Raw genomic sequence first — 27,503 nt, forward strand, 5'->3', positions numbered from 1 at the left:
CCAAACCAAACCAAACTTGCCCTTTGCTTTAATAGCCCGGATCTCCAATCCGGCAAATCATTCATTCATTCCCTGAACCGCTCCTCCCTCCTCTTTATCATAATAAAACCTTTGCCCCGCCCACTCTGCACAGATAATGCCCAAGGCCGCACGACGCGTCTCCCAAATAAGGTAACTGGGCGGGACCGTAGTGGCCCAGTGCCGCGCCGCGATTGGAGGAGACGTCTGACATGACCCGACGCTCCTGTTTTTTCCCGATCGTCGCCGCTTCTGATTGGCCGACAGGACTTGGTCCGATTCTGGGGCTCATTATCCTAATGAGTGGCTGATTCTGAAGCCGTGAGAGAAAAGCAGCAGCAGCAGCCGGCCCCGGTATGGTGGTGTAGAGAAACAGACCGTCTCTCTTCTCTCTGTTTGTTATTTATATTAGCATAGCTGCCGTGAAGCGACGACGGCCACCGGTGGAACGAGAGAGAGGAGGAGGACAGAAAGCAATGCTTGAAAACAAGAGAGAGAGGTTGAAAACCTTCCTGAGGAAGATAGACGAGAAGGCCATCGTCAGAATCAAGCACTTCATGAAGGAGAGGTAAAGCTAACATACATGCATGAACCGCTATGTCTCAGCATCCTCTCCCTGGAGGCTGGGTGAGGAGGAGGATGCTAACACTTTAGCACGTCCCTGTGAATGGTCTATATCTATATATTGTTTTGTATTAATAACGTATGAATATGACAGCTTTTTGGTGTCAGAACTGGGATTTTAAATAACGTATTACTATGACAGATCATGGCTTTTTGAGTGTAAGTAAGCTGAATTGAACGCCCCGGAATGTAGCTTCTATATACGTGTTATAGTGAACCAGTGTGGTTGAATGGGTGGATACAGGCTAAAGGGTTAGCTTAGCCTGAGCCCCCCACCACTACACCCCCCGTCTGGAAGTGTGTTGACATTTAAATAATGACAACAAGGTGGTTGTGTTGTGTATACATTAGCAGTGCAACTTCTGCCACCACTCAACTGTTTCCTTTTGAAACCATGCTGCCTACATACCTTCCTCTTTTCTCAGTTATCTAGGCTACATCTTTAAGTCAAGTCATAGAATCCTCTGCCATTCTTTTCTCCATGTTGTAATCAGTGTACTGCACTGATTGTGTGATAAACCCAGGAACAGCGAGTTCAGACATGCCACTTTCAGTGTCCTGTTATCAGTTAAGGGGGTGTCACAGTATATATAGGGTTTATTATGTCCTGATCCAGTGTCAACAAGACAAAATCCTATACACTATCTGTACCTGATGGATAAGATATGTCAGATTTAGCCTGTTGTTTGGGAAGGCTGATTGTGCAGGTGCTGGCTGTGGCTAATCTATATCCTAGCTGTTGTAAACAAACAGCATGACAGCATGAACATATTCTTAGTCCAGGTCTGGTCAGTTCTTAATCTGGCCACTCCTTCCCGGACAGACAGACTGAGTGGTGACTTCATCCCTGTGGCCTTATGTGGCACAGATTGACCGCTATTTGTTCTGGTTTCGTGATCATGGATGATCCCGTTGTCGAATCCACTGTGGATCATCCAGGCATTACGGGACATGACACATACACACACACACACACACACACACACACACACACACACACACACACACATACACATACACATACACATGCACGCATGCATACATACATACGCACAAATTCCTAAACAGACGCTCAAATATACACACTAAGTTGCACTCTCTTATGCATGTCCTCTGACACACAGCTTTGTCACTGTCCAGTGTACTCTCCTGCTCCCTGTCCCTTGATGCCCCCCCCCCCCAAAGCGCAGATGATCAGTTGTCTCTTGTGTAACAGATGTTGTCTTAGAAAAGACTATTTTTAGCTGCCGTGGGTTTTCCACAGGTGGTCGGTGGTGTCATACTAACTGTAAAGACCCCTGGTGGTATTACTGCACGTCTCCTCTTCCTGTAGGCATCAGACATCCACTCCATAGATGGATGGTCACTGAAAAGATCAGCTGTTTCATTATAGAGAGTGTGTGTGTGTAAGGGGACACACAAACTACTTTCTCTTTCTCTGTCTCTCCTCCTCTCTCTCTTTCCCCCGACATGGTCGAGGCAGATGGCCACCCACCCTAGACCCTAGGTCTGCCTGACGTTTCTTACAGTTAAGGGGGAGTTTTTCTTTGCCACTGTCGCAAAAAATTGCTTGCGCAGGACGGGACAATGTCGGGTCTCTGCTCTACATGTAAAGTGTCTAACATAAAATTAAATACTAAGGTGTCTTTGTGGTTGGAGAGACGGCCATGTCGTGGATTTGATTCCCTGCTTGAAATTACATGTATCAATAACCATGTATTAGTGATAGCTAAAATTACTAGAGCTCTATATACTCAGTGCATTTTGGTTAACCCATTAAAACCGGAAAAGCATCTGTCATTTTAGATTTCAGCTGAAGCGTTGTTTTATACTTTGGCTATTCAAAAATAACAGATATACAAGCTCATAGATTATCACTTTGTGCTGCGCTATGAGCTTGTAAATCTGCTATTAAAAAAAAAACTTGAACATTAATTTTGTGCAAATCTTTAATATAGATTATTTTAAAGCGAACATTTTTTAACTAAAATCTTTGCTTCTGCGGGTCCCTAGAACAAAATATTTTGAGATGGGGGGTCGGCGGCCAAATACATATCATTTTGGGGGTCCTTGACATGAAAACGTTTGAGCACCACTGAAATAGCAACAATTGTTTTTCAGAAAACTGTTAGGATTTAGAAGACCTTTAGTAGAATCGGCCTCAGGTCTTAATGGGTTAAGATGTGGCTTGTTGTAAGGGACAGAACGTGTTCTGGGTTGGAAATCTTGTTGTGCCTCTAGGGGCCTCGAATGACAGGGTGGGGCTGCGGCCGTCACTCTGTCTCCAGGAGGATGCTCTCAGCAGTTGCGGGTAGGGCATGTCGTCCTGTGTAGGTCTAAATTATGAGCCTGCTGCAGACTAGAGCTCTCTGAGAGTTGGCTGAGTTACAGAAACGGGAACCACATCTGCAGCAGGGTTTATTGCAAAATGACGGGTTGTAGGCTAAACCAGGGTTATGGTTGAAGGTAGTAGGGGTGTGTGTTTTTGTATCTCTCAGTCTGGTGCTAATGACCACTCTCCCAAGCCATGGTCACAAAACCAAATTAAAAGGTTTGACCAGGTCTGAGTTGTTTCACCTTTGGCTCCCGCTCCTGCCACAGACCTGGTAAATTCCAGCCAGCATATTCCACAACCCCCCCATGTCTCCCTGCTCAGGACTTTGTACAAGACTGTACTGAAAACGTGAGCTAGCTTAGTGGCTTCTAACTTAAGGCTGTTCTGACCAGGCCTATCTGAACATTCTGATAAGATTTCACAGGCTGCTGCTGCTGACTAAAGACTGCACGTGCACGACACGCCAAATGTAGCCATATGAAGCCATGCCCATTTGAATAAGTCTTTCTCACATGGCATCTTGATGTCTAGATGAACCCTGCACTCTCTGGCGTGGCAAGGGAACTGCTATGGTTCGCTTTGTCATAGATGAGTGCTTTGATAATCTTGCCTGTTTGTTGTGAGCAACACGTGCACACGTGCAAGATTGATTTATACGTCACTGTTCAGTTGTGACTTTTCGCTTGACAAAAATAACATTTTTTACAGATAAATACAGCATTAAATTGTCTTTTTTTTTTTTTATTACTTTATTAGTCAGAAATGTAAACGGCACAAGGTAGTGAAGGTACAGTAAGACATTAAAGCTAAAAGGATAACGCTCCTATGTATTCAATTCATCAACATGGCATACAAAATTAACACTAATACATATCCTCAACAAATGCAAACTATGTACAGAGATGGGAAAAATTACATTTACCTCCCCTTTTGGTCTCCTGGTGGAGTTTTTTCAGGCCTGTCTTGAATGAAACCAGTGTTAAACATCTTTTAATGTGATGACGTTAAAAGAAGAAAAGCTGTTTCTTGGCCAGGCCAATAAAGTCCTTCTGATTTTGTTTATAGGAGGCTAGAGCATCTGTACATGGTAGAGAGAAATTAAGTGAGAGATGTCTTTCTAGTGTCTTAGGTGTGTTTTCCATCTAACGGCAATGCACTGCCAATAACATATTTTAACTGTTTTGTAAAAGAAGAGTGTCGGCTCTTTCCTCCATTTTCTGCCAAATAAAAACGTATATCTTTCCTCCATTTTCTGCCAAGTAAAAACATAGATCTTTCCTCCATTTTCTGCCAAGTAAAAACATTGCTTTAGACTCGCTTATCCAAGTTGTATACATCTGAAATGACTCTATTTATCTTGACTTGCGTACTCCATTTTCAAATTTTAACTCCTAATTGACTGGGCAGCTTGAATAGAATAAAAAAAAAGTACAGATAGGTCAAGTGTGCATGTAAAATTATTTCACCTGAAAATGATATTGTGCATATGCATGTTTCTGAGAAAAACGTTCTCTGTCAGGTATTTGGGCGTAACGTATCTTTGACCCACTAGTTTCATATTCTTTGTAAGAATCTATTTTTAACTTGTGTGAGTGTAGATTATGCCGGTCGCAGTGCTGTACATTTAAGATAAAGCCCCTCTGTATTAAAGGATCAGGACAGGATCTGGTCTCGTAGACTGGCATAGTGTTACTTTTTTTGCACTGTATTTGAGTGAGGTGGGGAACTATGCCAGCCCCCTGAACTTTAACGGGTTGCTGAAAGCAGCTTGAGATGACGAGAAGAAAGACCCTCTGTGTCTGCTGGGCTGGCCTGGATAGCATGAGAGAGAGCGAGTGTGAGAGCGTGCATGGGGGAAGTAGAGGGAGGGAGGGAGGGAGACACGTGTGCATGGGGGAGAGGGAGGGACTAGAGAGATTGAATGAGTCCTCATGACTTCCTTAAAGCGCACACACTGTTCTGCCCATGAAGTGCACACGCACACAGACTCACAACCACACAAACCACACAAGGACTCATACGTGCACATATAGACATGCACACCTACACACACACACAGAGTTTTGGCCTGCCGCCACAAACAACGTGTTGTTTGGCCCAGGCCACTGGCCCACTGCCCTTCTTGACTGTTCTGCTGCAGCTAAGCAAACACACACGCACACACACAAACAAACACACACACAAATCCAGTTCAGTCCAATACACATAGCTAATTCCCGATAAGTGGCCCCAACACCTAATAATCATTTTATGTCCTAACAATAGTAATACTATAGTAATGTATGACGTTAAGAGTTCTACCTATAGCTAATTGGCCAGAGTAGCACGCACAGCATGTGTGTACCAGTTGATTCTCATACTTTGTGTGATTTGGACTATGTTGTCACAATTATAAATGTATATTTGGTGTTAATCTAACGTTGGCTTGTACCGATGCTGGAGGGACAGGAGCATTGTAATTATGTAGCCTGGTGTGATGCTTATCCCATAGCCTGGAGGGACAATGTGTTCTGTGATTAGACATTCACAAAAATACTTCGCCTAGCCTAGTTGTTGTTGACCAATTTGAAACAATATTTGAAAATTGAGGCCCTTGGCCTGCTGTCAAGTGTGCACAAATATATGACTGATCAGCCTAGTAGTATGTGATATTAGCTACACACAGACACACACATGATCTCCTGGTGGAGATAGTTAGAGTAATGTAGCTTCAGTATTGCTGTTGCCACATTATCAAGATCTTATTTGGACATGCACAGCAATTTCCATGTATTCTTTTCAAATCGCCCGGTCCAGTTTGAGCCACTTAAACATGTTACTGGACTATAAAGTCACAGCCACGGGTCACCTGATGTTTGGCATGGGAATAGGCAGATTCTGATTGGATTGGATAGAAGCTCACATGATGATGTGGCCATTATCTTAACTTGTCCACTAGATGGTGCATTCCTACTGTCTATGGGCTCTCATTCTTCTGTTGAACTCATGTCCTGTTTTCTGTCATGCATTGCACATAAAGACTGTCATAGCTCTTCCTATAAGAACTGCTCAGCTGTGCTCATGCATACAGTCATGCCTGATTTATTTATATTTGGCTTGCTCTATATAGCCACTCTATATTATAGAGTGGCTTATAGATTCTATAAGCTCACAACGTTGTGAGCTTGTAGATCAGCAATTTTCAATGTGCAACAATGATGCACAACTACAATAAGGCCTTATGGCGGCAGTAAATACTTCCAAGTAATTGCCATGCCAAGCCTGATTCATTCTTCGTTGTACACTGGTGTTGCCTGCCCTAAATAGCAGATATACTGTACAAGCTCATGACGTGTTGCGAGCTTGTAGATCTGCTATTACTGAGCGAGACACCGGCATGCATTTAAGTATAAATCAGGCTTCAGTTGTGGGAAAGCGTGACCTCACGAGGTTCCCGATGACTCCCAGTCGGCTACGGTCCGACGTAGAGCTGACGTCTGCAGCAAGCCCCCCAGGGAGCAGTGCATCATTGCAGGGAGCAATCGAGGGTCACCTCTTGGCACTGCTGCAGAACATAACTCTGCTCCCCCAGAGGAAAACCTCGTTGCTGGAACATCCTATACCTGTCACACAGGGAGCACAAGCCTGGCTGCCACCGCAAGACAACGTGAACCCCCCCACATGAGACGGAACAAAAGCCTTCTCTGTTTTACTGTTAATGCGTGAAACTAAATGCAGTTCAAAACCTCCCATAAAGTCAGAGCAGCATAACAAATCCCCCCCCCCATAACATTTCCCATACAGAGTTGATAAGATTAGAGTCACACACTTAATTGATTTCAGTGTTTTAGTAAACGGTCATTTGCAATCGTTAATGACGTTTTTTTTATAGACACAAGAAGCTACATCAATATGTTTGTCAACAAGTTGAGGAGTTCATGGAGTTGAAACACTAAAGTGGCCGGAGGGAATCGATATTGCCAGCTGCAGACAAAATGTAACATTACAGCATTTTGAATATTGTAAACATACAGTATGTGTGTCTGTTTACAATACTGTAGGTCCAATGTCAACCGACCTCAAAGGAATGCCTTTTAACCTACAGTATGCGGTGGGTTACAGGAAATTACACCACACTGACACACCCCCTGCCACACTGTCCCATATCCATAACGACACAGTGTATCCAACCTAGACTACCATGGTACAAACTGTGGTATTAATAAACCCGTACACCATGTCCACTGCAAGCCTGTGTTCAATTTGATACCAGGAAGTCAAAAAGTTAAAGTGTCTGATTTCTTCGTGTCAGGAAGGTAATCGTGGCAGCCGTTGTGATTTCCTTGCCACCTCCGTGTTTAGTCATACGATAAGAGTTGAGCAATCAGTTTATCTGCAGATAAAACTGAAAGTAGCAAACAAAAGGCAGACCCACCTAGTGTCCACTGTGTCCAGCTACACAGAAAAACCATCAGGATTATTTATCAGCCCACGGCTTGTATGTTGTGTGTGTGTATATACACACAGCTAAACTGTATTCAGTTAAATTGTATGAGGGCTCAAATTACAGCAACCTTTTTGGCAGCGCTGTAGGGGAGTCTAGTGATTACTGTCCTCTTGAAACAGAGTTGCTGTCTGTATGACCAAAAATGAGCCCCAGTGATTTCCATTATACAAATAAAGTTGGATATTTTGAAAAGTATAAAACCTGGGAAAACTAATGTGGAGGTACTTCAAATGGTATGAAATTTGGCACTGATGGCTTCAGCGGTTGGAGATTAGCTCACACAGACAGTCACACAGACCCACGGCTAGACTCCTGCAGAGCCACGGCGTAACAAATCCCCAAACAAAACAGAAAAGGGTTCTTTCTTCCGATGCCCTGATTTGAATGTGTTAAATAGGCCAGATAACATCAAAATAAATACTTAGCGGCTTTAGAAATTGTCTTGGTAAATGGCTTGTAAGTAGATTGAAGTGATAATTGGTACAATAGCGACGTGGGAAAAAGCAAAAACATTGTTTTTATTGTCCTGGCTGGCACTTTAGTGCTCCATTATAGGAAGTACTTGCGATAAACTCACACTCTGACCTTTTGTATTGCGGTGACTGTTAACCTCTTTATTTCCTGGTGAGTATTACCCAGCTTTGAACACACAGTGCATCTTCACAGTGCATGTATTTTGTTTTTACTAAAGAGCTGGAGTGATGGAGCGACCCCTGTTGAACAAACTCTATAGCAAAGAGCTTTAACTTTTTAACAAACTTTAGTAAAAATAAAAGCAGCACCTAATGACCGTAAAGAGCTATGAATGACATTGTGTAAGCCAGGTATAGATATGTAAAAACCAAAAACTGAGACCGATCTTGTATATAACCCCCCATGCTCCCCCCTCAGTGTGTGACACAGTCACACATTGTGCCAAATTGCCTTTGTAATGCATCTCCCTGTTGTTACTTTGAACAAGCCTCTATTGACACTGCTATTTTGCATCCATTTGAACACTGTTAAGAATAGCCTAGCATTGCCTCCCCCCACCACTGGTCGCCTCCCACTGTTACCTACTGTCAGTCGTTACCAAGGTAGCAGGAGCTTATATTGTCTCGGGAAGGACAAAGCTTTGAGGTGAATAGGGATAGATCAGTTTGAAAGCCAGCCCTCATTTTCCCTCCTCAACCCTCCATCTCTTTTCACAACTTCTCTCTTTCACTCTCTGCCAACATTCATTTGTGGTTTCTTTCTCCTCGCCTGTGTGCTATCTCGGCGTGGAGATCTTCAGGTATTTCTGACACGCAGCGCCGCTAAAAGAGACCTTTATGCCCTGTGGATTAGACTGTCCCAATTCAGGGTCTAAAGGGCAAAAAAAAGGTACCAAGTAATTACAGTCCGGTTTTACAAGTGTTGCTCGTGTGCTAGCTACCAAGGAGCATTGAGGACAAGCTCTTGGTCAACAATGGAGCGAGGGAAGAGCATGTTAAGCCAGCAGGACCCTACAGTGGAACCATCTCACACTGGGAATGGAAGAAGGTAGGAGAAAGCAGACCTCGCTATTACTTGACTGTACAAAAAAAAGGGAAAACATGCTCAATCATTGTCTCGAGCCAAGGAAGTTATTGTTGTTCATTAAGCTTTCCTCATTGTGGAGTGTTAGGTGGACAGGCAAAGGTCGTTGTTGTTTTTTTCCAATGGCAACTGAAGCAAAATGTGGAATATAAATATGTTCATGTGATTTGACTTCATGATGGTCATATGCTGCTATCTCAGAACAAAACATCCTTCCATTGGTGATGTAAAGCCCCTCGTAAAGCCAGGGGCAATCATGTTATCATGATTTTAGTCGCAGTGAGTTGTGACTTGCTGGTCTGTGCGGTGGTTTGAATGTTGGCTGTGGTTAATCAGTCTAGTCTAGTGGTCAGAACATCAAAACCACAATGTGGTTCATGTTTTTATTGAGTCTGTCACCAAGTGATATGAGTTTTTGTACAGTTTGCATCCCCCAGTGTTCCTACTAGTGACAGATCGTGCTTTGCAGCCTGCAGCACAGATAAACATAGTGCCACAGCCTTATACTAATTCATGCTATTGAATCTCAGTCGAATATCACAGTTCTCCACTGCAGTGCAAAATAAATCTGATAATAGCTGCTGCTGTTGTCACACTTCTACATTGTTGACTTTACATTCCAGGTCTGACTTGGTCAGGTGAAAAGTGAACCCCCCCAACTAGTTTCCAGCGCAGTGGAGTGAACTGGTCAGAGTTCAAAACCACCAGCACAGCACAACACCAGCTGGAAATGAAGAGATTTAGGCCATTTCCTTGATAGCAAGGTTAAGGGAGAGAAGCATGCATTTTTCCAATGCCTAGTGTTAGATATTTCTCTTAAAGGTGTGACCTTTGGGTCTTGTTGGTATCAAAGTGGTTTTGTAACTATTTACAAGTAAAAGTTTTCGTCCGCGGTGGGTCATTTGAAAAATTAATAATTCTCTTTTTGTATGCTCTGACCTTGTTGGATACAAACCTCCTCCACCCTTGATAACTTTGTCCTTGAACTCTGATTTATGGCAATTTGAATCCCATTGGCAAATTGCACAACCCTTTCTCAACATTGGCACTATAGGCTTTTGCCAAGCTGGAGACTCCATACAATTGATTCATTGTGGATTTGCATTTCACCCTGTTGATCAGCATTAAACATTCAACATACCTAGAAAAGTGCAATAGTGTCTTTCCTGGATCTTCTCCATAATAAACAGCGTGTGTGTGTGTGTGTGTGTGTGTGTGTGTGGTGTGTGTGTGTGTGTGGCTGGCGAGAGTGACTTGCATTGCAGGCTGTGGACTCTGTTTATACTGTATGTTTGTGTTTGTCTGTATGTCTGTGTTTTGCAGTGTAGGAATTGTGTACTTTCTTTGCAAAAGAGTACACAGCTCATCCTTCCTCTTCATAAAGTCATAAGTTACTTTACTAGTTGAATCAGACCGACCACATATCTTGGCTGCAGCATCAAAGCAGTGCACTCCCCATTCTGCTGTGACGTGGCGATTTGAATACATAGTTTAGTGCAAGAGGAACCGGGAAATTGTAAAGGAATCTGAACAAGGAAAAGTCAAGACACTTGAAATGCCTTTCTCTTCATGTGGCATTGAAGGTATCCAATGCCACTGGGCAACTCCCACATGTGGATATGTAGAAGCATATGATTAAAGATGTTGAGGGGGAAAATAAGCAAGTTTAGCCTTCCTCCTTGACGAATAAGCATTAAGACCTGAGGTCGATTCTACAAATGTCTTCTAAATCTAAAGTTTTTTGAAACACTTGTGTTGCTACAATATCAGTGGTTCTCAAACTTCATGGCAAGGACCCCCAAAATGATATGTATTTGGCTGCGGACCCCCATCTCTCAAAATATGTAGTTCCAGGGACCCCCAGAAGCAAAGATTTGAATTACAAATGTTTGCTTTAAAAATATATATATTCAAAGATTTGCACAAATGCTCAAGATTTTTCAAATAGCAGATATACAAGCTCATAGCGCTGCACCGAGTGCCGCGCTATGAGCTTGTATATCTGCTATTTTTTGAGCCAAAGCCAAAGTATAAAATAATGGTTAAAGTGGTTACACAGATGCTTTCCCAGTTTGAATGGGTTAAATGGTATTTCTTTGTGGTCTACCCTGTGTTGACTTTTGACATCTTCTATTAAAATTAACAACCGTTGGGTTTAGGAAGCAATTGACAGAGGCCGGGTTAATCTTTATGCTGCGGTCATGGATGAATAGAGGAAGTTGTTGTGAAATACAAACGGATAAAGGCCTTTTGAATAGTGTCTGTTCAATTATTACCTCCCCCCCCCCCCCCCCCCCACACACACACACACACACACACACACCCCCCAGGGGGTCAGGAGAACACAATCACATTCCACCTTGTGACCTTGTATGAGGGAAGAAACAAAGGAAGCAAGCCTCACCTTTACCATGTAATTGACTTTGTTTGGCAACAACACCTTCTAGTATTCATGATGCCTAGTCAGTCCTTACAGTAGCATCTACTTTGATGGTGGCTTAATGGTAGAGCGCGCCCAATCAATATGTTAAATTAAAACAAATCCAACAATCTCATGAACAATAAACCATAGATGTGTTCGAAAAGGAGTAGGAATAAGCTAAATGCTTATAATGTCCTACCTCTTCGTTAGATTGGCAAACATGGCCGATTATAATATATTTTGTGCATTGGGTGTGCCAATATGCCCGTACAACTATCAATATTTAGATTTATTGAATCGGAACAAATAATTGTGTAAATAGATTTTTAAATCATTTACAAGAAAACAAAAAAAAACCTGTTTAAACACTATCTGTGTATTAAGCTCCAATACAAATGTATTTGTGTAAAGCCTTTTATTATCCAACCAGTGGATTGCTGTGGCCATGAATCATAGTCTTGTTTTTTTGCAATTCCACTATATCAACATACAATCCTGATTCCAGCCTTTCTCAACATGGCAAAAGATTGCACAAAAGTCACCATGATAATCCACCCTACATGCCGGCAAACGGTGGGTGTTACCTTTTCCTAGTGCTTGTTACCGTTACTAGGTGTAATGCCACTGCTTATTGTTTGCTAAGCCATGATCATAGAAATAATAGGTTAGGTAACTCTCTCTCTATTGTGGGTTGCGTGTGCTTTTTTCCCCACTGACTTTTGCTCCAGTTTCTCAGCTGTTCAGGTAGAGGAATGCCTCAGCTGAGCTGTCCAACACAATTACTGATAGTTTAAGAGATTCTACTGTGTAGGATAGGAGTCAACATTTTCTGCTCATTGCCTGGTGGGCTAATACCATGAAAGACCATCTGGATTATAAACTAAATATTTTAAGCCTTGGTGATCTTTCAGCACAGTCTATATGCCTGTATGTACATAGGTTTAACCATTGCCTGCTCTGTTCTACAATGTGTTAGGCTAAACCTATGTGTGTGTTATGTTTTAGATTTATAGAGTGGCTAGAAGTAGTAATGTACCACTCATAAATCAGCGTCCTAGGCTGGTTTTGAGCACCTCTCTGGGTCTTGGATTTGCAGTCGTGTCGTGCGCACACACCTGGCCTTTTGTAAAACCTCTTGATCTTCTGTTCCCAGCCTGCAACAAAACCCAGCAAGAAAGGATTCAGTTCATTCCTGTTACTCATTGCCAGTGGAAGATTTTCAAAGCAGGGATTGTTTTGTTTTAATGGAACGTGTCTACACCTGTTATTTGTAGTCTTCAGTTGGATGTGTGTATGGGAATGGGTATTTGTGCATTTTTCACGTTTACACTTGGAAGGGTTTGCTGTTATCCTTGGTAGTGTGACATATTAATACAAATTAACATTGTTATGCACAGTGACATCACAAGCTTTAACACAAAAAGTCTTTATAGTTAAGATCTGTACAACTAACCCTCACCCTCCCCTAACCCTAGTTGTATGTAGCACAACTGACGTCAGTGAGTGTACTTGAATGTAGTGAACGAAGCCAAGCATCTCATTACAGAGCCCTAAGGTGAATGGTGTCCAATGAAGTTAACAGTGTCCAATGAAATTAAACAGTCATCTGTCTGTCTGGCAATGTTTTCCACTGCCCTGTGATTGGATTGCCTAGTGGTCAGGTCTCTTGATCAGCTACGGTTTCAGAGCAAATCCTTTTGGTTTATTTTAAAAGTCAAGCCAAATGAAACTTAACTGGGGTTTATGTAGAAATACAAAGCCACTTGTATTCATGTTCTGCATACAATTGATTATATCATCGATATTGTGAGATATCGGCTGGGATTTTGGATAGCGTAATATTTGATATGGCATGAGTGTTATCTTGTCCTGGTTTTAATAACTATGAGCTCGCCATTCTACGAGCTGCGGCACGTTGTGAGCTTGTAGATCGGCTGTTTTGTTTTTTCATCGTCACAATAAGAATATTGAGGTACTTGCCCAAAAACGTATAGTGATATTTGATTTTGTCCATTTGGCCCAGCCAATGGACAAAATCACCAGACTCGCCACAACTGATTTCAGTCATTTGGATTCCATAGAAGCCATGCATGTCTTCCATGGAAGCATGTTGGCAGTATCTAGAACAACAGGAACAATGTCACTGACTAAAACACCGTAATTTTACATATTGTGTGTTCATTGTTTAGGAAACGGCGTGTGGGGGATCGCCTTTCAAACCGTTTCACAAACATTTCAGTCATGAGATTTTATTTTGCTCTAATCCATGAGCCTAGCTGTAGTCTGTGCTACGTGTGCGTACACTGCTCCGTTCTCTTCTCATTAGTGTGTGTGTGTGTGTGTGTGTGTGTGTGTGTTGGGGGGAGTGGCAGAGCTTGACGTCACACCCTACGGAGTGTCACACCATCCTCTGCACAAAGCTACTTCCTCCCTCTTCTGCATTCATACAACAGCAGCCTTCTCCAGCAGGATGTGGCTAAGAGCCCAGGCTTAACCACCACACTTTCACCTACCAAATAATAGGATATTTTACCTTTCAGCCATTCAGCTTGTTATGATCATTATTTGCCTTTTTTATTTTTCTTCCATCTGAGAAGAGGATAATGCCTTGAGGCCACTGTGATTCTTTTTAGATTTTGTCTGATCTTTTTTGAAAAGCGAGAGGAAATGCCTACTGTCAGTCGGTACATGAGTTTTCGCTCATCCAAGAGATTTCATCTGAGCAGGTAAGGTTACAGATGGTTGGATAGGTCAGACACTGCTGCAGTTTGACTAAGCTCGACATAGGCTACACTTTTTTGCCGTTTTGCGTTCAAAAAAGATTTTTATGTTTGCCGTGCCAACTACTTAGTATTCTTTCACTCTATTTGTTGGGATGCCGGTTTTTCTGGTTAGTTTGATTTATGCTGTAGTGTTTAAGCATACGATATATTTCAGACATTTATCTGAAATACAGAGTGGTTTACAGTGAGTAAACCCTGCTTAATCGTTTTTTTTGTTGTAATCAATGTTAATCTAGGCCACACATTTGTTGCAAAAGCTTTTAATGTTTTTCAAGATATCTCTCCTTTCATAGCACCTTTTTGAAATTGCAGTTTATTCATTTGGACCTGCTTACTGTACGTTTGAGTTTATAGTGCATTTATTTTGTGTGCTTTTGTTAGCAGTATTTGTGCATACTTGACGTTTTATACATTCTATTTTAAGAATGTACAAAACTAAGCTGAAAAGTAATTAACAATGAATGTAGCCTACGTTTTTCATGTCTTTCTCAAGGAAACTTCGATAGGAAACATGGTTATTTGTGGAACACATTAGCCTTTAATGGAATCAGACATAGTTCTTGGTGGACACAGTAGCTCTTAAGGGAATCAAACCTGGTGCGTTGTAGGACATATTAGCTCTTAAGGGAATCAAACCTGTAACTATCGGTTACAGGATTCACTGGTTACGGGTTTCTAGTTTTCTGTGGCGCCACGTTCTTAAGAGCCATGTCGGTCTTGACTCATTGTTTTTATATGCTCTTAAAGCCCATAAAGTAGGTTGTAGTTAGTTTTACAGATGTTGCATGAGCGGTGATGCACCCTCCAGTGCCTCCACTATGGATGAAGCTTCCTGATCATAGGGAAATGGGATGGAGTTTTCCCAGCACACCATAAAGATAACCCTATTTGTTAATGTCCATTCCTCCAGAGCAGAGCCTTGATTGGACTTGACATACTGTCATGTCATCACACCCCCATGTTTCCATTCATAATACCAATGTTAATGGGCATGGCTGTCATCTTTAATGTAAAACCAATAATAATACATTTCACCAGTGGTGGAAATGTTATTTCTTGACCAGTGGTCACAGTGTGTATAGATTAAAAACATTCGCTTATTATTAATTAATTGCTGTTGTTATAAGCCAGTTGGGTTGTAAGAATAGAATAGGGTCAGTTTCTTGGTGACCTGACTAGTCGACTTGCACTGCAAGTAGAAAAACTTTCCTTGCAGATCTACTGTAGTATATGCAAGCTTCAGTAAGAGTAAGACTGACTGACTGTTTAGCCTTCGACTGTTTGCTCATGGAAAGAATGCAGTAGATTGACTGCAGGTTTATTTTTTTTCCAGCAATGCACGTACGTTATAGGGCAGCTACAGTATACACAACATGAAGAAGGAACCAATTCTGCATTGTAACTGATGGCAGCTAATTCTAATCTTGGCTGCCGGTCACAATGCCTCGTTTTAGATTTAGACTGAGATGTGATGATGGAATGAAAACAAAATTCCTTTAACCTTGAACCCGAGTTGAACCAATCACAGTTATCTTTTGTTCGGCGATGTCCTTCCCGTTCTCTACAACAATAAGGAGGAGCTCAAATGACGTTAACTTTCCCCTGCTCCGATGGCACTGAATGTCCTCCTCCTAGTGTCATACTTAAGAAATGTGTTCAAGGGCGGCTTCTGATTGCAAGATGTGTAACCGAACCTCTCTGCTTCTCTGTGTCTTGCAGCTACCCAGTAGAAGGTGGTGTTGGCGGAGGAGGTGGCGGCGGTCTGCCAACCAAGCTCAAGAAAAGCAAAAGCAGCGTCTCCAATGGCAGCGTTAAGAAGAAGATGGAAGCCAGAAAGACCCTCAGTCTGGAGGAAGCCCAGCTGGAACTCCAGCAGCAACACAAGACCCTCACCAGGCAAGCCCCCGTCAGGTTAGACACCAACTCGCCTGTACTTCCCCAAGAAGTACTTCCCACATCTGTGGTAGTCCAAATTATGTACATTTCATCACCATTCCTCTGGCTGGTTCCCTGAAATGTACCTGCTTGCAGTAGGTTCCTTAAAATACGCCTTTTCATACCCGAGGAAGCAAAGAACACAGTGTTCACCTGTGGGTACTGAAAGTTCACTTTGTGGTTCCCTAAATTATTTTGTATTTATCCCTGAGGGGAAATGGGGTTTACAACATACCTGTTAAGCCGTATGTCTAAAAATTCACCCTTTCTCTTTGCTTTAGTTTTTTCCTACTGTTTTTTTTTTTTCAATTCAAAGTAGCAGTTTTGCAAAACTGAATGACATACAGAATTTACCAAAATATTTGTTTATTATACAGGACACATTTAAAGATCCACATACACATTTCTTTTAGGTATTTAAAAGTCCTAATTGCTGCTTTCAGTGGCAGTTCTGTTTGTTTTCATCTGTGTAACAATCAAAATACACACTTATATATCTAATATATTAATCCAACAGTGAAGGAAAAATAAACTTATTGTCACTTTATATGGGTGTTTTAACTAAAGATCCTTTGTGTGGGGTAAAACCCCTTCCTGGTTATGTATGGGGTAAAGATTCTTCCTGCTTGTGTTGTTTTTCTCGTGTGTGTGTGTGTGTAAATAAGGGAGGACTACCCATATTATATAATAAACGCTGGAACCCAAAACGGGGTGTAGGGTCCAAAAACCACGTTTGTGTACACGTCGCTGTGTCTGTGTTGATCTCCTGACACTCGCACAGACATGCTAAAACAACCGACTTCCTTTGAACCAACAGCTGTGTTCTTTGTCTCTGCAGGTCTCAGACGTTTGACATGGACAGTAGAGCCTTCGAGAGGACAGAAGGCACTGGTGCACAGAGCGTAAGTCCACCTTATCCACTTAAACCCTCCATTCTTAGGAAACTGGACAGGAGTTGCCTCTATAATTGGTCCACTCCCCCCCCCCCCTTTACACCAAATATCTTTGCCAAAAATAGCCAATCTACAAGCTCTCAACGTGTCGCATTGCGACACGTTAGCTTGTAGATCGGCTATTTTTGGAGAATCTTCTCCCCCAGAATAGCGATGCTATAGGGATCAAGTGGTTAACCACTTTCAACCTGGCATCCCTATTTTGAGCATGTCTGTAGTGCTTTAGCTGAAGTGACAATCTTCCCTCACCAAATTTAACTCACAGAATTGACGTTCAGTCAACAAATCTCACCATGTCCATATACAGTGACATCTTTAAAAAAAATAGCAGATATAAAAGCTTTAGGCTATTTCTGCTATTCGTACGACAAAGTACATAGGGCTTAAGTGGTTTAATGTAGACACACATGCACACAATGCCCTACATTCCTAAAGCTTGTTTGAAATGTACATTTTCATTGTGTGATTTATGTCCCGTCTCCACAGAGTTTCATGAAACACAACAAGACATTCCACAAGCTGTTTCCAGACATTCCAGAAAGCGAGGACGTGATACATGGTAGGTGAAGATTAGATGGGTGATATTGGTGTTTTCATAAGCCATTACTATGTTGGTGCATGTGGGAGCTCTGTGGTTGCCCAAAAGTGCATCTTCATAACAATGTTGGCAATGACAATTCATGTGTACGAGAATGCTACGCACACCAAAGTCCTTATGGTGATGCCAGCCAACGGCAGAATAAACTAAACGGTGGTCTTCAAGAGACAAGAAGGTGGCCGCACACTCTGGTAGCCAAAGTGCCAATATTTTATTATAGGATGCAGAGCACTGCCTTCTGATACCCTGAAGAAGGAAGTTACCTGCCGAAACGTTGGTTTGTTTGCTCTGCGTCCTATAATAAAATATTGGCACTTTGGCTACCAGTGTGAACGGCCACCTTCTTGTCTCTTGAAGACCACTGTTTAATGACAATTTATGACCACCTTCTTTGACGCAATTTAATATCTACTAGGTTACATTTTTCTAAGAAGAAAAAAGAAGCTTGAACCCATTTAGACCTGTTTAACCTACTGTATGTGTCTTTATGCTTTTTAATACAGGACAGCGTCTGTATCATTTTAGATTTTGCTGTATTTAAAGTATACCAACATTATTGTTTTTATTTTCCTGTGTCAAATGTCAAGTCTTTCAGAAAAACGTTTTAGAAGGCGTTTTAGAATCGTCCCCATGTCTAAATGGGTTAAGACAAAACTTGTATCTAACGTTAATTGTTGTTGTGTTCTGCCTTCCTCTCAGCATACGTCTGCGCCCTGCAGAAGGAAGTGCCCTACCATGGTCGTCTCTACATCACTGACACCAACGCCTGCTTCTACTCATCTGTCCTGCTGAAGGACACCAAGGTAGGCCACGGCCTAGTCCTCACCTCTCACCTAGTGATTACTCATATCTGCTTGGAATGCAAAGCTCACCACCACTGCCAAGTTTGGAAATGTTTGCATGTTCTATCGTGTTATCTTTTTAACTTTGTAGGACTTAAGATTAATATATAGCAGATATCGCCATTGTAGGATTTAAGATGAATGGGAGCAGATATCGCCATTGTAGGATTTAAGATGAATGGGAGCAGATATCTCCCATTGTAGGATTTAAGATGGATGGTGGCAGATATCTCCATAGTTTTCTAATGTTATTGTATTTTTTCTTTGTTTCAGGTGGTCATTCCCGTCTCCAGTATTCACATAGTGAAGAAGCAGAACACAGCTCTGCTGGTGCCCAACGCCATGTCGGTCCGCACCTCGGAGGGCGAGAAGGTCAGTTTTCACCCTGCCTGTCTCCCATGTGCAGACAAACCACATCCATAAAGCGCTGATAAAAGTGACATGCAGTCTGGTTGAAGTCCGGCTCTCAATGTCAACAGCGTCATACTCTTGATATGAGATGTAATCAGATTATTTATTAGTGTTATTACTTGGCTCGGAGCTCAGAAACACCTATTTAGTGTGAGGTTCACACATGGAAAGTGCAGAGACATACAAAATAAAATCAGTTATGTAATGTAGGACTAACGAGAATATCCATGTACATACCGGTCTAGTGCAGGTAGGGCCTGGAGCCTACTCGGTACTAGGTCAAAAGAGAACTTGAAGAAATGTTCCTTTCAGTAACCCTAATATGCATAATTATATAATGCATAATATGCACCAGATGACACCCCTGTATTACCGTTGCAATTAGTAGGTGTGGTCACAGAACCAGATTAGCCACATCTGGTTCTGAATTTAGTGTTTCACATTGACACCTAATGATTGAAGACACAGTTTGAGTTGAAATGTTATCGAGTTTAAAAAAAAAACATGTTTCTTTTCCCTCTGTTTTCTTGTAGTTTCTGTTTGTGTCCCTGCGGAATCGCGAGGCCTGCTACCAGCTGCTGCGTTCAGTGTGTCCTCAGATCGAGGTGAGTAAGCCAGCCATGCCATCCATGCATGCATGCTTGTTATCCAACCCATGCAGGTCTGCACATGCTCTTGGCCTCGTTCACCAGCAGGAAATGGAGAAGTTGTAGCTGGCAGTTTCACCCTCCACTTTACACAGTGGAGGGTGAAGACAGTAAATCCTTATTGTGATTTTTTTTTGTAGTCGAGAAAGCCGTTAAAGGTGGAATTGAAGACCTAAACATATATTTATACATGCGTATCTGTTGGAAGGATAAAACACAAAATGCTTATTTCTGTTTCTTGAGTGGGTGGGGTGGGGGGGGGGTAGCAGATACATACTGAAAAATATAATCAATAGCAAATATATTCATACAATCTCGTGCTAGACAACTAAAATAGCAAAAACATGTTTTTTTTCCAGTAAAAGTAGTTTTATGTGTTCTCTAACTAAACTTATGGTGTTTCAATGTATGCAGACATTTGTTTTCAGTGTTTTTCTTCAATAGAATTTGAATGTTTTCTTCAATAGAAATTAAATGTTCGTCTCTGGTTCTTGCAGGATGGCAGCGTCAACAGCAGTCCCATCTTCTCCTCAGCAGAAAACAGCTTTGACAAGAGCAAACCAGTGGTGAGTTTTGATTGATTACTTTATTAGTCAGAAATGTAAACAGCACGGCTAATATAAAGGATAACACAAAAAGATGCTGGGGACCTTAAGGCTAAAAGAATGATTCCATTGTGGTCCTGAGAGACCTTCCCTGCTCAGTACAAAATGTCATGAGATCCGCACAGACCTACTGTTTATAATAACGCGTTTTCATCGATTACACAAATCGTAATCTTTTATAATTGTGCATTCTTTATGTTTGCTGTAGGAGCTATTTCAAGGGTTATCAGCATCATGTGAATCATTCAGATAATGATGAGAGAATGTCTTGTCTTCAGTAGCTTACCAACTAAAACACAGTACACTACACTCTTCTGCCTCAACAGAACTCGAGCCAGTCCAGCCTGGATGACACCTTTGACCAGTTTGATGGTTCTTCTGACCCAAGGCCATTATTGGAACCTCCCCCCCAGAAACCATACAGAGGTGAGAGGATGTCACATCACTTCACAATGCAATTACATTTAACCACTTGAGCCATTTATACTTTATGGTAAGATGAATAGCTGAAATAATGAATGTACAAGCTCAGCACTCAGCAGCCATTTCCACTGCTGTTGAACATTTTGGAAATGTTTGGAGACTGTTCACCCCAAAATAGGGACGCCAGATTGAAAGTTGTTAACTTGCCACACAGTCCCATAGCCACATGACCATTGGTGTTGCTAATAATGCTGTGTCCCGACCTTGTATTTATTAGCCATTTCCATAATCTGTGATCCAGAAGGCATTACAGTAGTATAATCTTCAAAGCCTACATAAACGGCATAAACTAGCAAGACTAATGATGAAAGCCTCAACAGACGGAAATCACATTCCCGTGATAATGGATCAAGGCCAACCCGTGGACATGAACATGTCAACATTTAGACAGTAAAATAAGCCATAGATTTTTATTATGTTCACCAAGGCTGTTTTTTACAGCCAGCTGAATGTTGGTGTTCCGTTTATCTATCACTGTCCGTTCCAAAGGCAAAGTCCAAGGTGATGTTTCTAATCCCAAGGCTAATATGCTAATCTCTCTCCTCATTGCTTCCTTCTCCAGAGCCAGTGCCTAATGGAGACAGCTCCTCTGTCCAGAGCCTGGAGACCCAGATCAGCAACAGCTCATCTACAGAGGAGTTGTCAATATCAGGTACAAATCATGGCTGAATTTTAGGTCACCCAAGATATGATAAACGGTATATGTCGACAGTTTCATCCAAACGCCCTCATGTTGCTGAGAGATGAGCAAAAAAAACACTTGTACGTGTTAGTTTGGCTGTTGGGGGAGGGGGGGTAATATTTTGTAGTTTGCATAGGCTAACTAGTTAATCAACCAATTTAGCCAATGTTGGCTAACATTGGAAGCGGTCAGGGAGAGAGAAGCTAGTCCACTATCATTTCTCCCAGTATAATTTTGCTTCCTCACCGTAACTACTGGAAATGATATCTGGCTAGCTAAGCTAACATCTGACCAGCAAGGTTTTTCTTAAATTTGATATTGTAATTATGGAGTTGGAACATTCACTGTTGTTATTGTTGTCACTCTATAAACCAGTGGTCGGGTCCAGGGACCCTCAGGGGTACACTCTCCTGAATTATTAGGGTCTTTGATTATTTTTTTTTAAGAACCACTGCTGTAACCAAAGTGTTGTGCTCTGTATTTTTGGTTGTTAATGTTGTTCCTCCTCTCTTCTTCCTGGTTCAGGTGGATCATGGGTGTGGAGTGTGACAGAGAAGGCCAGGTCCATCCTCATACAAAGAGAGGCCAGCACTCTCAACACCCTCCTCTTCATCTACCTGATACTGTGAGTAGCTACTTATCCTTCTCTTCCTCCTCTCCTCCTTTCTCTTCTCCTCTTTTCTCTTCTGTCCGCTGCTTCTTTTGTCTCCTTTATTTCCTCTTCTTTTGTGTCCTACTTCCTTTCCCCTTTCCTCAACCTCATGTCCCTTGATTTCTCTCTTTATACAATCTGCTCTCTTCTACCCTGCCTTTTAGTCCCATGTCTCTATTTTCCTAGCTGATCTAGTTAATTAGGGTCTATAGTACTTGAGGTCCCAGAACTCTCCCTCCTCCTTACACAGGGAGGTTGTCCTCTTGACTTGGCAGTCTCTTTAATATGTGTAAAACGTCTTCGTTCGATTTCTGAGGCACTAGATTTGAGCTTCCTGCTATGACTTGTTAGCAATGTGAAAGAGTGCAAGTCAATGAGGCTTGAAACCATTCCTGTCAGCAGTTGCGAAAGTTAATGCCCAACCTTTCAAAGACTGGTTCTCAAAGAAAATACTTCATATTGTATGCATTGTTAATTTTGCATTGTGTAAACGACGAACGTACATTTGGGCATTGCTCCATGGATTTGGCTCCGTTACGGCCTGAAATGTCTCCTTTTTTAAGACACCTCAGCAGAAGTAAGACGGATCATGTGTCAGTCTCCTTACTTTCTTGCTGCTCTTGTTTGTCCCGTGTTTACTTTGGACTATGAGCTCATATTACGTATCGGCTTTTCATTGGAAGCTACCGTCATGGGGTGATATGATATCTTGTATAATCAAAAAAAAAACCTACTTATCACTGCTGTGCAAATTTTCCGGATTAGTATCCATTTCAGAGAGTGGAAAAGTTTCAAAAGACTCGATTCATGAAGTGATGGCTCTTCTATTTCATTTTTTTTCACGGCATTTTGAACATGGGAAAATCAACTGATCGTGTTGAAAAAGTCCACTGAAATAATTAACGTCTAATACATAATGAAGTGTAGTCTTGCGTAGACACGCGCAATCAGAGATCTTCGCCTACTGATAACATCTACATTCCATATATGGACCAGAACAGTGGCAAAAACTCCCACTAGTTGGAATTTGAAAGTGTCATTTGAACATAAATGATCGTCTGGCTTGAACAAATGCACAGATTAAATGGGTATAAGCCTCATTAGCTGTGCATCCAGCCGTACCATCTGCCGAGTGAACTCCACTGCTCTGGAATGTTCCGTGTAAAAGAGATATACGTATTACGTAGTTCTCCAGGCTTGTCTAATTGATAGGTTGTAGCGACAGCCAGATGCTGATGGTGTGTGATGTGTTTGTGTGTTGCAGGGTGGTACTGCTTCTGCTGTCCTCGGGCTACATTGGCCTTCGGATTGTCGCTCTGGAGGAACAGCTGACATCACTAGGTGCACTTCCTGAGTTCACTCTACAGAGCGGGTAAGAAACATTAATATAATGACAGCTCTCGCCCAGTGACTTCTCTGTTAATTTAATCCTGAGAGTGTCATTTAGGTCCATTTGTACACTCAAGAGTTAAGTGAACACTGTGGATTACTCGTCTCTCGCTTTTTCTCTCTTCACTTTCTCCATATTCTCAAACAAAGCAGCCATTAATCGAATGTAGATTAGCTGCACCAGACACAATTCCCGGACATCAAATCAACTTGCAATTTTAAACGACACCAAATCATGATCAGGGGTACCTGTCTATCTTTAGGCCGTAGCCTACATAAATTATGTTAAATTGTCTTTTAAGCAAGTATGTGTGTGAACTTGTAAGGTGTCTATGATGCCCAAATTTACCCTTGTTTGCATTTGTCTGCTTGCCAAATTCCCAATGAAGGTGCAGCCTTTTACTGGCACGAAACAGAATCCTCTGCCATTGTCAGGCGTCTCTTCAGAATGCCTGGTCATACCGTACTCAACCGGTTCCCTCTTGTGTGTTTTTTTCTTTCCTCCAGGTACCAGGACACATAACCTTATATTGGCTGAAGGAGAGATTGGTCGACTCATGACTGGAGGATGATGTTAAGCCTCTTCCCAGCAGAACCCATAGCGGAGAACTGCAACCCACTTTTAGACTGTGCTCCTCTGCCACGGCGCATGCCGTCGCATCACAGAGCCTCGGGGAAGAGCGTCTAATCTGTGCAATTTCAAAGACAACTTGAGACATTTGGGGTAACTTGAAAGGGCTACAAGCTCCTCCTCGGTGCACAGTAAAACCAAGGGCATGCCACATTGTAGACGTTCAGAGCCAAGACAACACACACATGCACACACACATGCACACACACCGCCTGGTTGCGGCGTGTCGCAGTGTTCTCTAACCAAAGCCAAACGGCTCAGACTCGAGGAGGTCCCATGGCATCCATGAAGTTGACGGCTGCTCACCTCACTAGAACTGTTCCAGATTTCGGAACCGTCTTGGTTCCAACCTGTTGTCCTTCCTGAGCATGTGGTCTTAGCAGGGCTCCAGCAGTCAGCCGTGAGCCCGCAGTAGTTCCTCTTACGTATTCCACCTCAACATCTGAGAGATAGTGTTATGCATAGCCAAAGATGCACCGAGTGCACCTCTTTTTTTTCTTTTCTTTTTTTTTGCATGAGCACAGAGATGACTTTCAGTAGCTTTCCTGTCTCTTGTGCATTTGCTTTTATCAACTAACCCTCCACATTTCACTATCAGGGTATATACAAATCGAGTGTTTTAAACTTCTCTTGGTTGTTGGGTATCTCTGTCTATCTAATCAGATTTGGGTTGAAATGATGACTACAAAAACAATCTCAAACTTCGGATCAGCCCGTTGGGGTGGGTGGCCATTTTGAACTCTTATCCTTCTGATGGTCTCTTCCTTTCTCTCTCTCCTCCAATTCTGGATGATTGCAGTATTCATGTCCCCCGGCATTCGGTGTGATTTAAACCGGTTTAATGATCCAATGCTCAGAGGCTAGCTTCTCCAGGTTCCACTGGACGTACACACATCTTCAATGCACAAGTAACCAAGTATGATCAGGTGTTAGTCTGGGTTGTCTCTTTAGACGCCAAATTTTTCCTAAGTATACCTTTTCTATGCTCTCGTCTTCAAGAAAAATATTTGATATATCAGTATGTCTTTGTCTGGTATCTGTCAGTAAAAAAAAAAGGAGACGGCGATGACGTAATGAAGAAAAAAACAGTTTTGTACCTCTTTGTCCTTGAAAAGCCTGACAAAGAGGCATTTGTAGAACTTTTGGCACCAATACTGTATTTGTAATAATCTTCATGCATGTGTCTAGAACATCCATACTTGACTGATGTCCGTTTCCCTCTCTGCCTTGTCACTTTTGAGAGGAACATTCTTTTAACGCTATTAATAACCCATCATCAACACCACGCTGGTACTGTACGGTCCTAATTTCAACAGCTGCGGTGGTCCCACAAAAGAAAATTTCAATATGCAACTAGTGATTATGCATGGCAAAAAAAAGATAATATGATTATGTGTTGGTAATAATTATAAAATAATTTGATCCCTTTTTTTTCTGTTTGGTTTTAACTGAAGCTTGGTGGTGTTTGGCAGGGAAGCCGTATAGGGGACGGAGGGGAACAGAAGGAAGTAAAGAAGCCGAAAGTAAAAAATAAATAAGCAGAAAGTAAAAAATTAATAAAGTTGAGAGTGAAAGGAATGGCTCACGCGAGCGAGCGCACTTTATAACGAGATGTGTTGTATGTCACCATCCAAAGATGTCACATTCTGGACTGACATGGAAAAGGGTGAAGCAGATGTTGTGTTAAGAACCGACTGTGGTGCTAAGACCTTATTTCTTTTACATTTAAAACAAACAAAAAAATCTTTTCACTCAGGGTTGGTGGGCTCTACCTGCCATGTGGTTTTAGGTTCACAACTCATGTTTTGTTTTTTTCCTTGCTTGGTGTCATTTCAAGTCTTGTGCTCTGTGGGGTGGGGGTGGGGTTCACACACATGCAGTGGAGTTTTCTCTCCAAAACGGCCCTCAGGGGAAACGTACGTGCTCAACATTTCATAATGAGAATCATGTTTGTGACTTTACCGATCTGAGAGACTTCACTGACTGATGGAACTGTACTCTGCATCTCAGAATGCTTTTGTTTAGTTTTTTTTCCTTCTGATGACCTTGTTTAAAAAGAAAATAAGAATGCAATGGCTCATATCAACGCCACGTCTCGGTCACCCTCGATGGGTACTCTTAAGCCCGAGTCATACTTTGTCGTAAGAAGGTGTCACGTGCCAAAAAGACCAGACCTACGAGATCACATGCTCGCTCGCATCCACGACGCGCTGTGAGCTGGTGGGTCTTCTATCACTGCTATCGCACTGACACCGTCGTGCGACCAAGCATAAATTCGGCTTTACAACCCTTTTATCGCGAGGCGTAGCAAGTGTTAATGTTGCTTCTGCTACGTCCCATTTTCGGGGGGAGGGAAGTGGTATTACGATGTTTTTGTCAACATGTCACAGCAGTACTGTCAGTCCTTAAGAACCCCCAGCAGGGGGCAGCACACACAAATCTTACCTGTCCTCAAAGACTCGATGCAAAGAATCTCAATGCAGAGGGCAGTGTTTTCTTTTGTGTGGTTTTGCACTATTCAGGAGTGTTGTAAATAATTTTTGTATCGATTGTTAATTGTTAATGTCCTTAATTCTACTACGGTCAATATATATAAATATATATTTATTTGCATTCTGTGTAATTCAAAGTAGTCTCTGTGAGATGGCTTTGCTATTGTTCATAATAAATCACCTGTTGCAAGAAGTAAATTCTCTCATTCTCTCATTATTGTATCTTACAAAGAGTTTATTTCAAGTTGCAGTGAATTTAAAATGGAACTTTCAATTAACTGATGACTCATGATAACCCCAGACCCAAACTTAAATGAAAACATTTACACCAAAGCTGCTAGACTGAAAGTTTCCATGTTGCCAGAACTTACCACACCAATTCATTGATACATAACCCAGGATTGAATTACACTAAGTTGTGCACCACAGTAATGTGATCAGCATTTTACAAGGTTCCGTAGCAAGCATTTATTTGAATGTAAAGGTGCTATCTACTGTTACAACAGCTCATCCTTAAATACTATTTGCAGTGTTGTAAAGTAACTACGTGCATGTACTCAAGTACTGTAGGCTACATATGTTCAATTTCAGGGTACTTTAACTTGAATATTTCAGTTTCTTGATACTTGACACGTCTAAGGTACCTTAGACACCTCCTGCTGTGGCCTCCTGACCCGCAAAGCTTTCCAACCACATATTAAAGACTCACTCTCTACATTCTCTGCCTCTTGTTGACACTGCAGGAACGTAAACACCCTCAGGCACATAGTTTCATCTCTTCAGTCCACAACGTGACAAAGTGATTAGTTTTGGAAAAGAAAACGTTTAGAATAATGGTTCTCAAAGTAGGGTTCGGGCAGTCCCCAGCAAAACTACTTACTAATATAGCATCAAAGCCAGTTTCAAGTAAATAAAAATAAAAGAAAGTGGAATATTTTGAATATTTTTGAAGCATTTT

The 27,503-nt window shown here is 41.9% G+C and overlaps 1 protein-coding gene across 3 annotated transcripts; it reads left to right on the forward strand.

Annotated features, from left to right (window-relative positions):
* The first annotated feature begins 355 nt into the window (after positions 1–355).
* On the forward strand, positions 356–26,743 carry LOC308087590 (GRAM domain-containing protein 2B). 3 transcript variants are annotated; one of them, XM_080431551.1, is made up of 13 exons: positions 356–586; positions 15,945–16,121; positions 16,999–17,062; positions 17,600–17,672; positions 18,411–18,514; positions 18,827–18,925; positions 19,498–19,569; positions 20,109–20,177; positions 20,543–20,642; positions 21,262–21,351; positions 21,907–22,006; positions 23,298–23,405; positions 23,930–26,743. In XM_080431551.1, the coding sequence occupies exons 1-13, from the start codon at positions 495–497 to the stop codon at positions 23,943–23,945; spliced, it is 1,164 nt and encodes a 387-aa protein (XP_080287677.1). In that variant the 5' UTR covers positions 356–494; the 3' UTR covers positions 23,946–26,743. The 3 variants fall into 3 exon arrangements, with proteins under 3 accessions (XP_080287677.1, XP_080287676.1, XP_080287678.1); XM_080431550.1 differs by having other exon boundaries at positions 357–586; positions 15,945–16,136; XM_080431552.1 differs by lacking the exon at positions 356–586 and adding an exon at positions 13,899–14,168 and having other exon boundaries at positions 15,945–16,136.
* The last annotated feature ends 760 nt before the right edge of the window (positions 26,744–27,503 follow it).

Source organism: Gymnoscopelus braueri (assembly GCF_963280865.1).
Source record: "Gymnoscopelus braueri genome assembly, chromosome: 6".
Lineage (NCBI taxonomy): Eukaryota > Metazoa > Chordata > Actinopteri > Myctophiformes > Myctophidae > Gymnoscopelus > Gymnoscopelus braueri.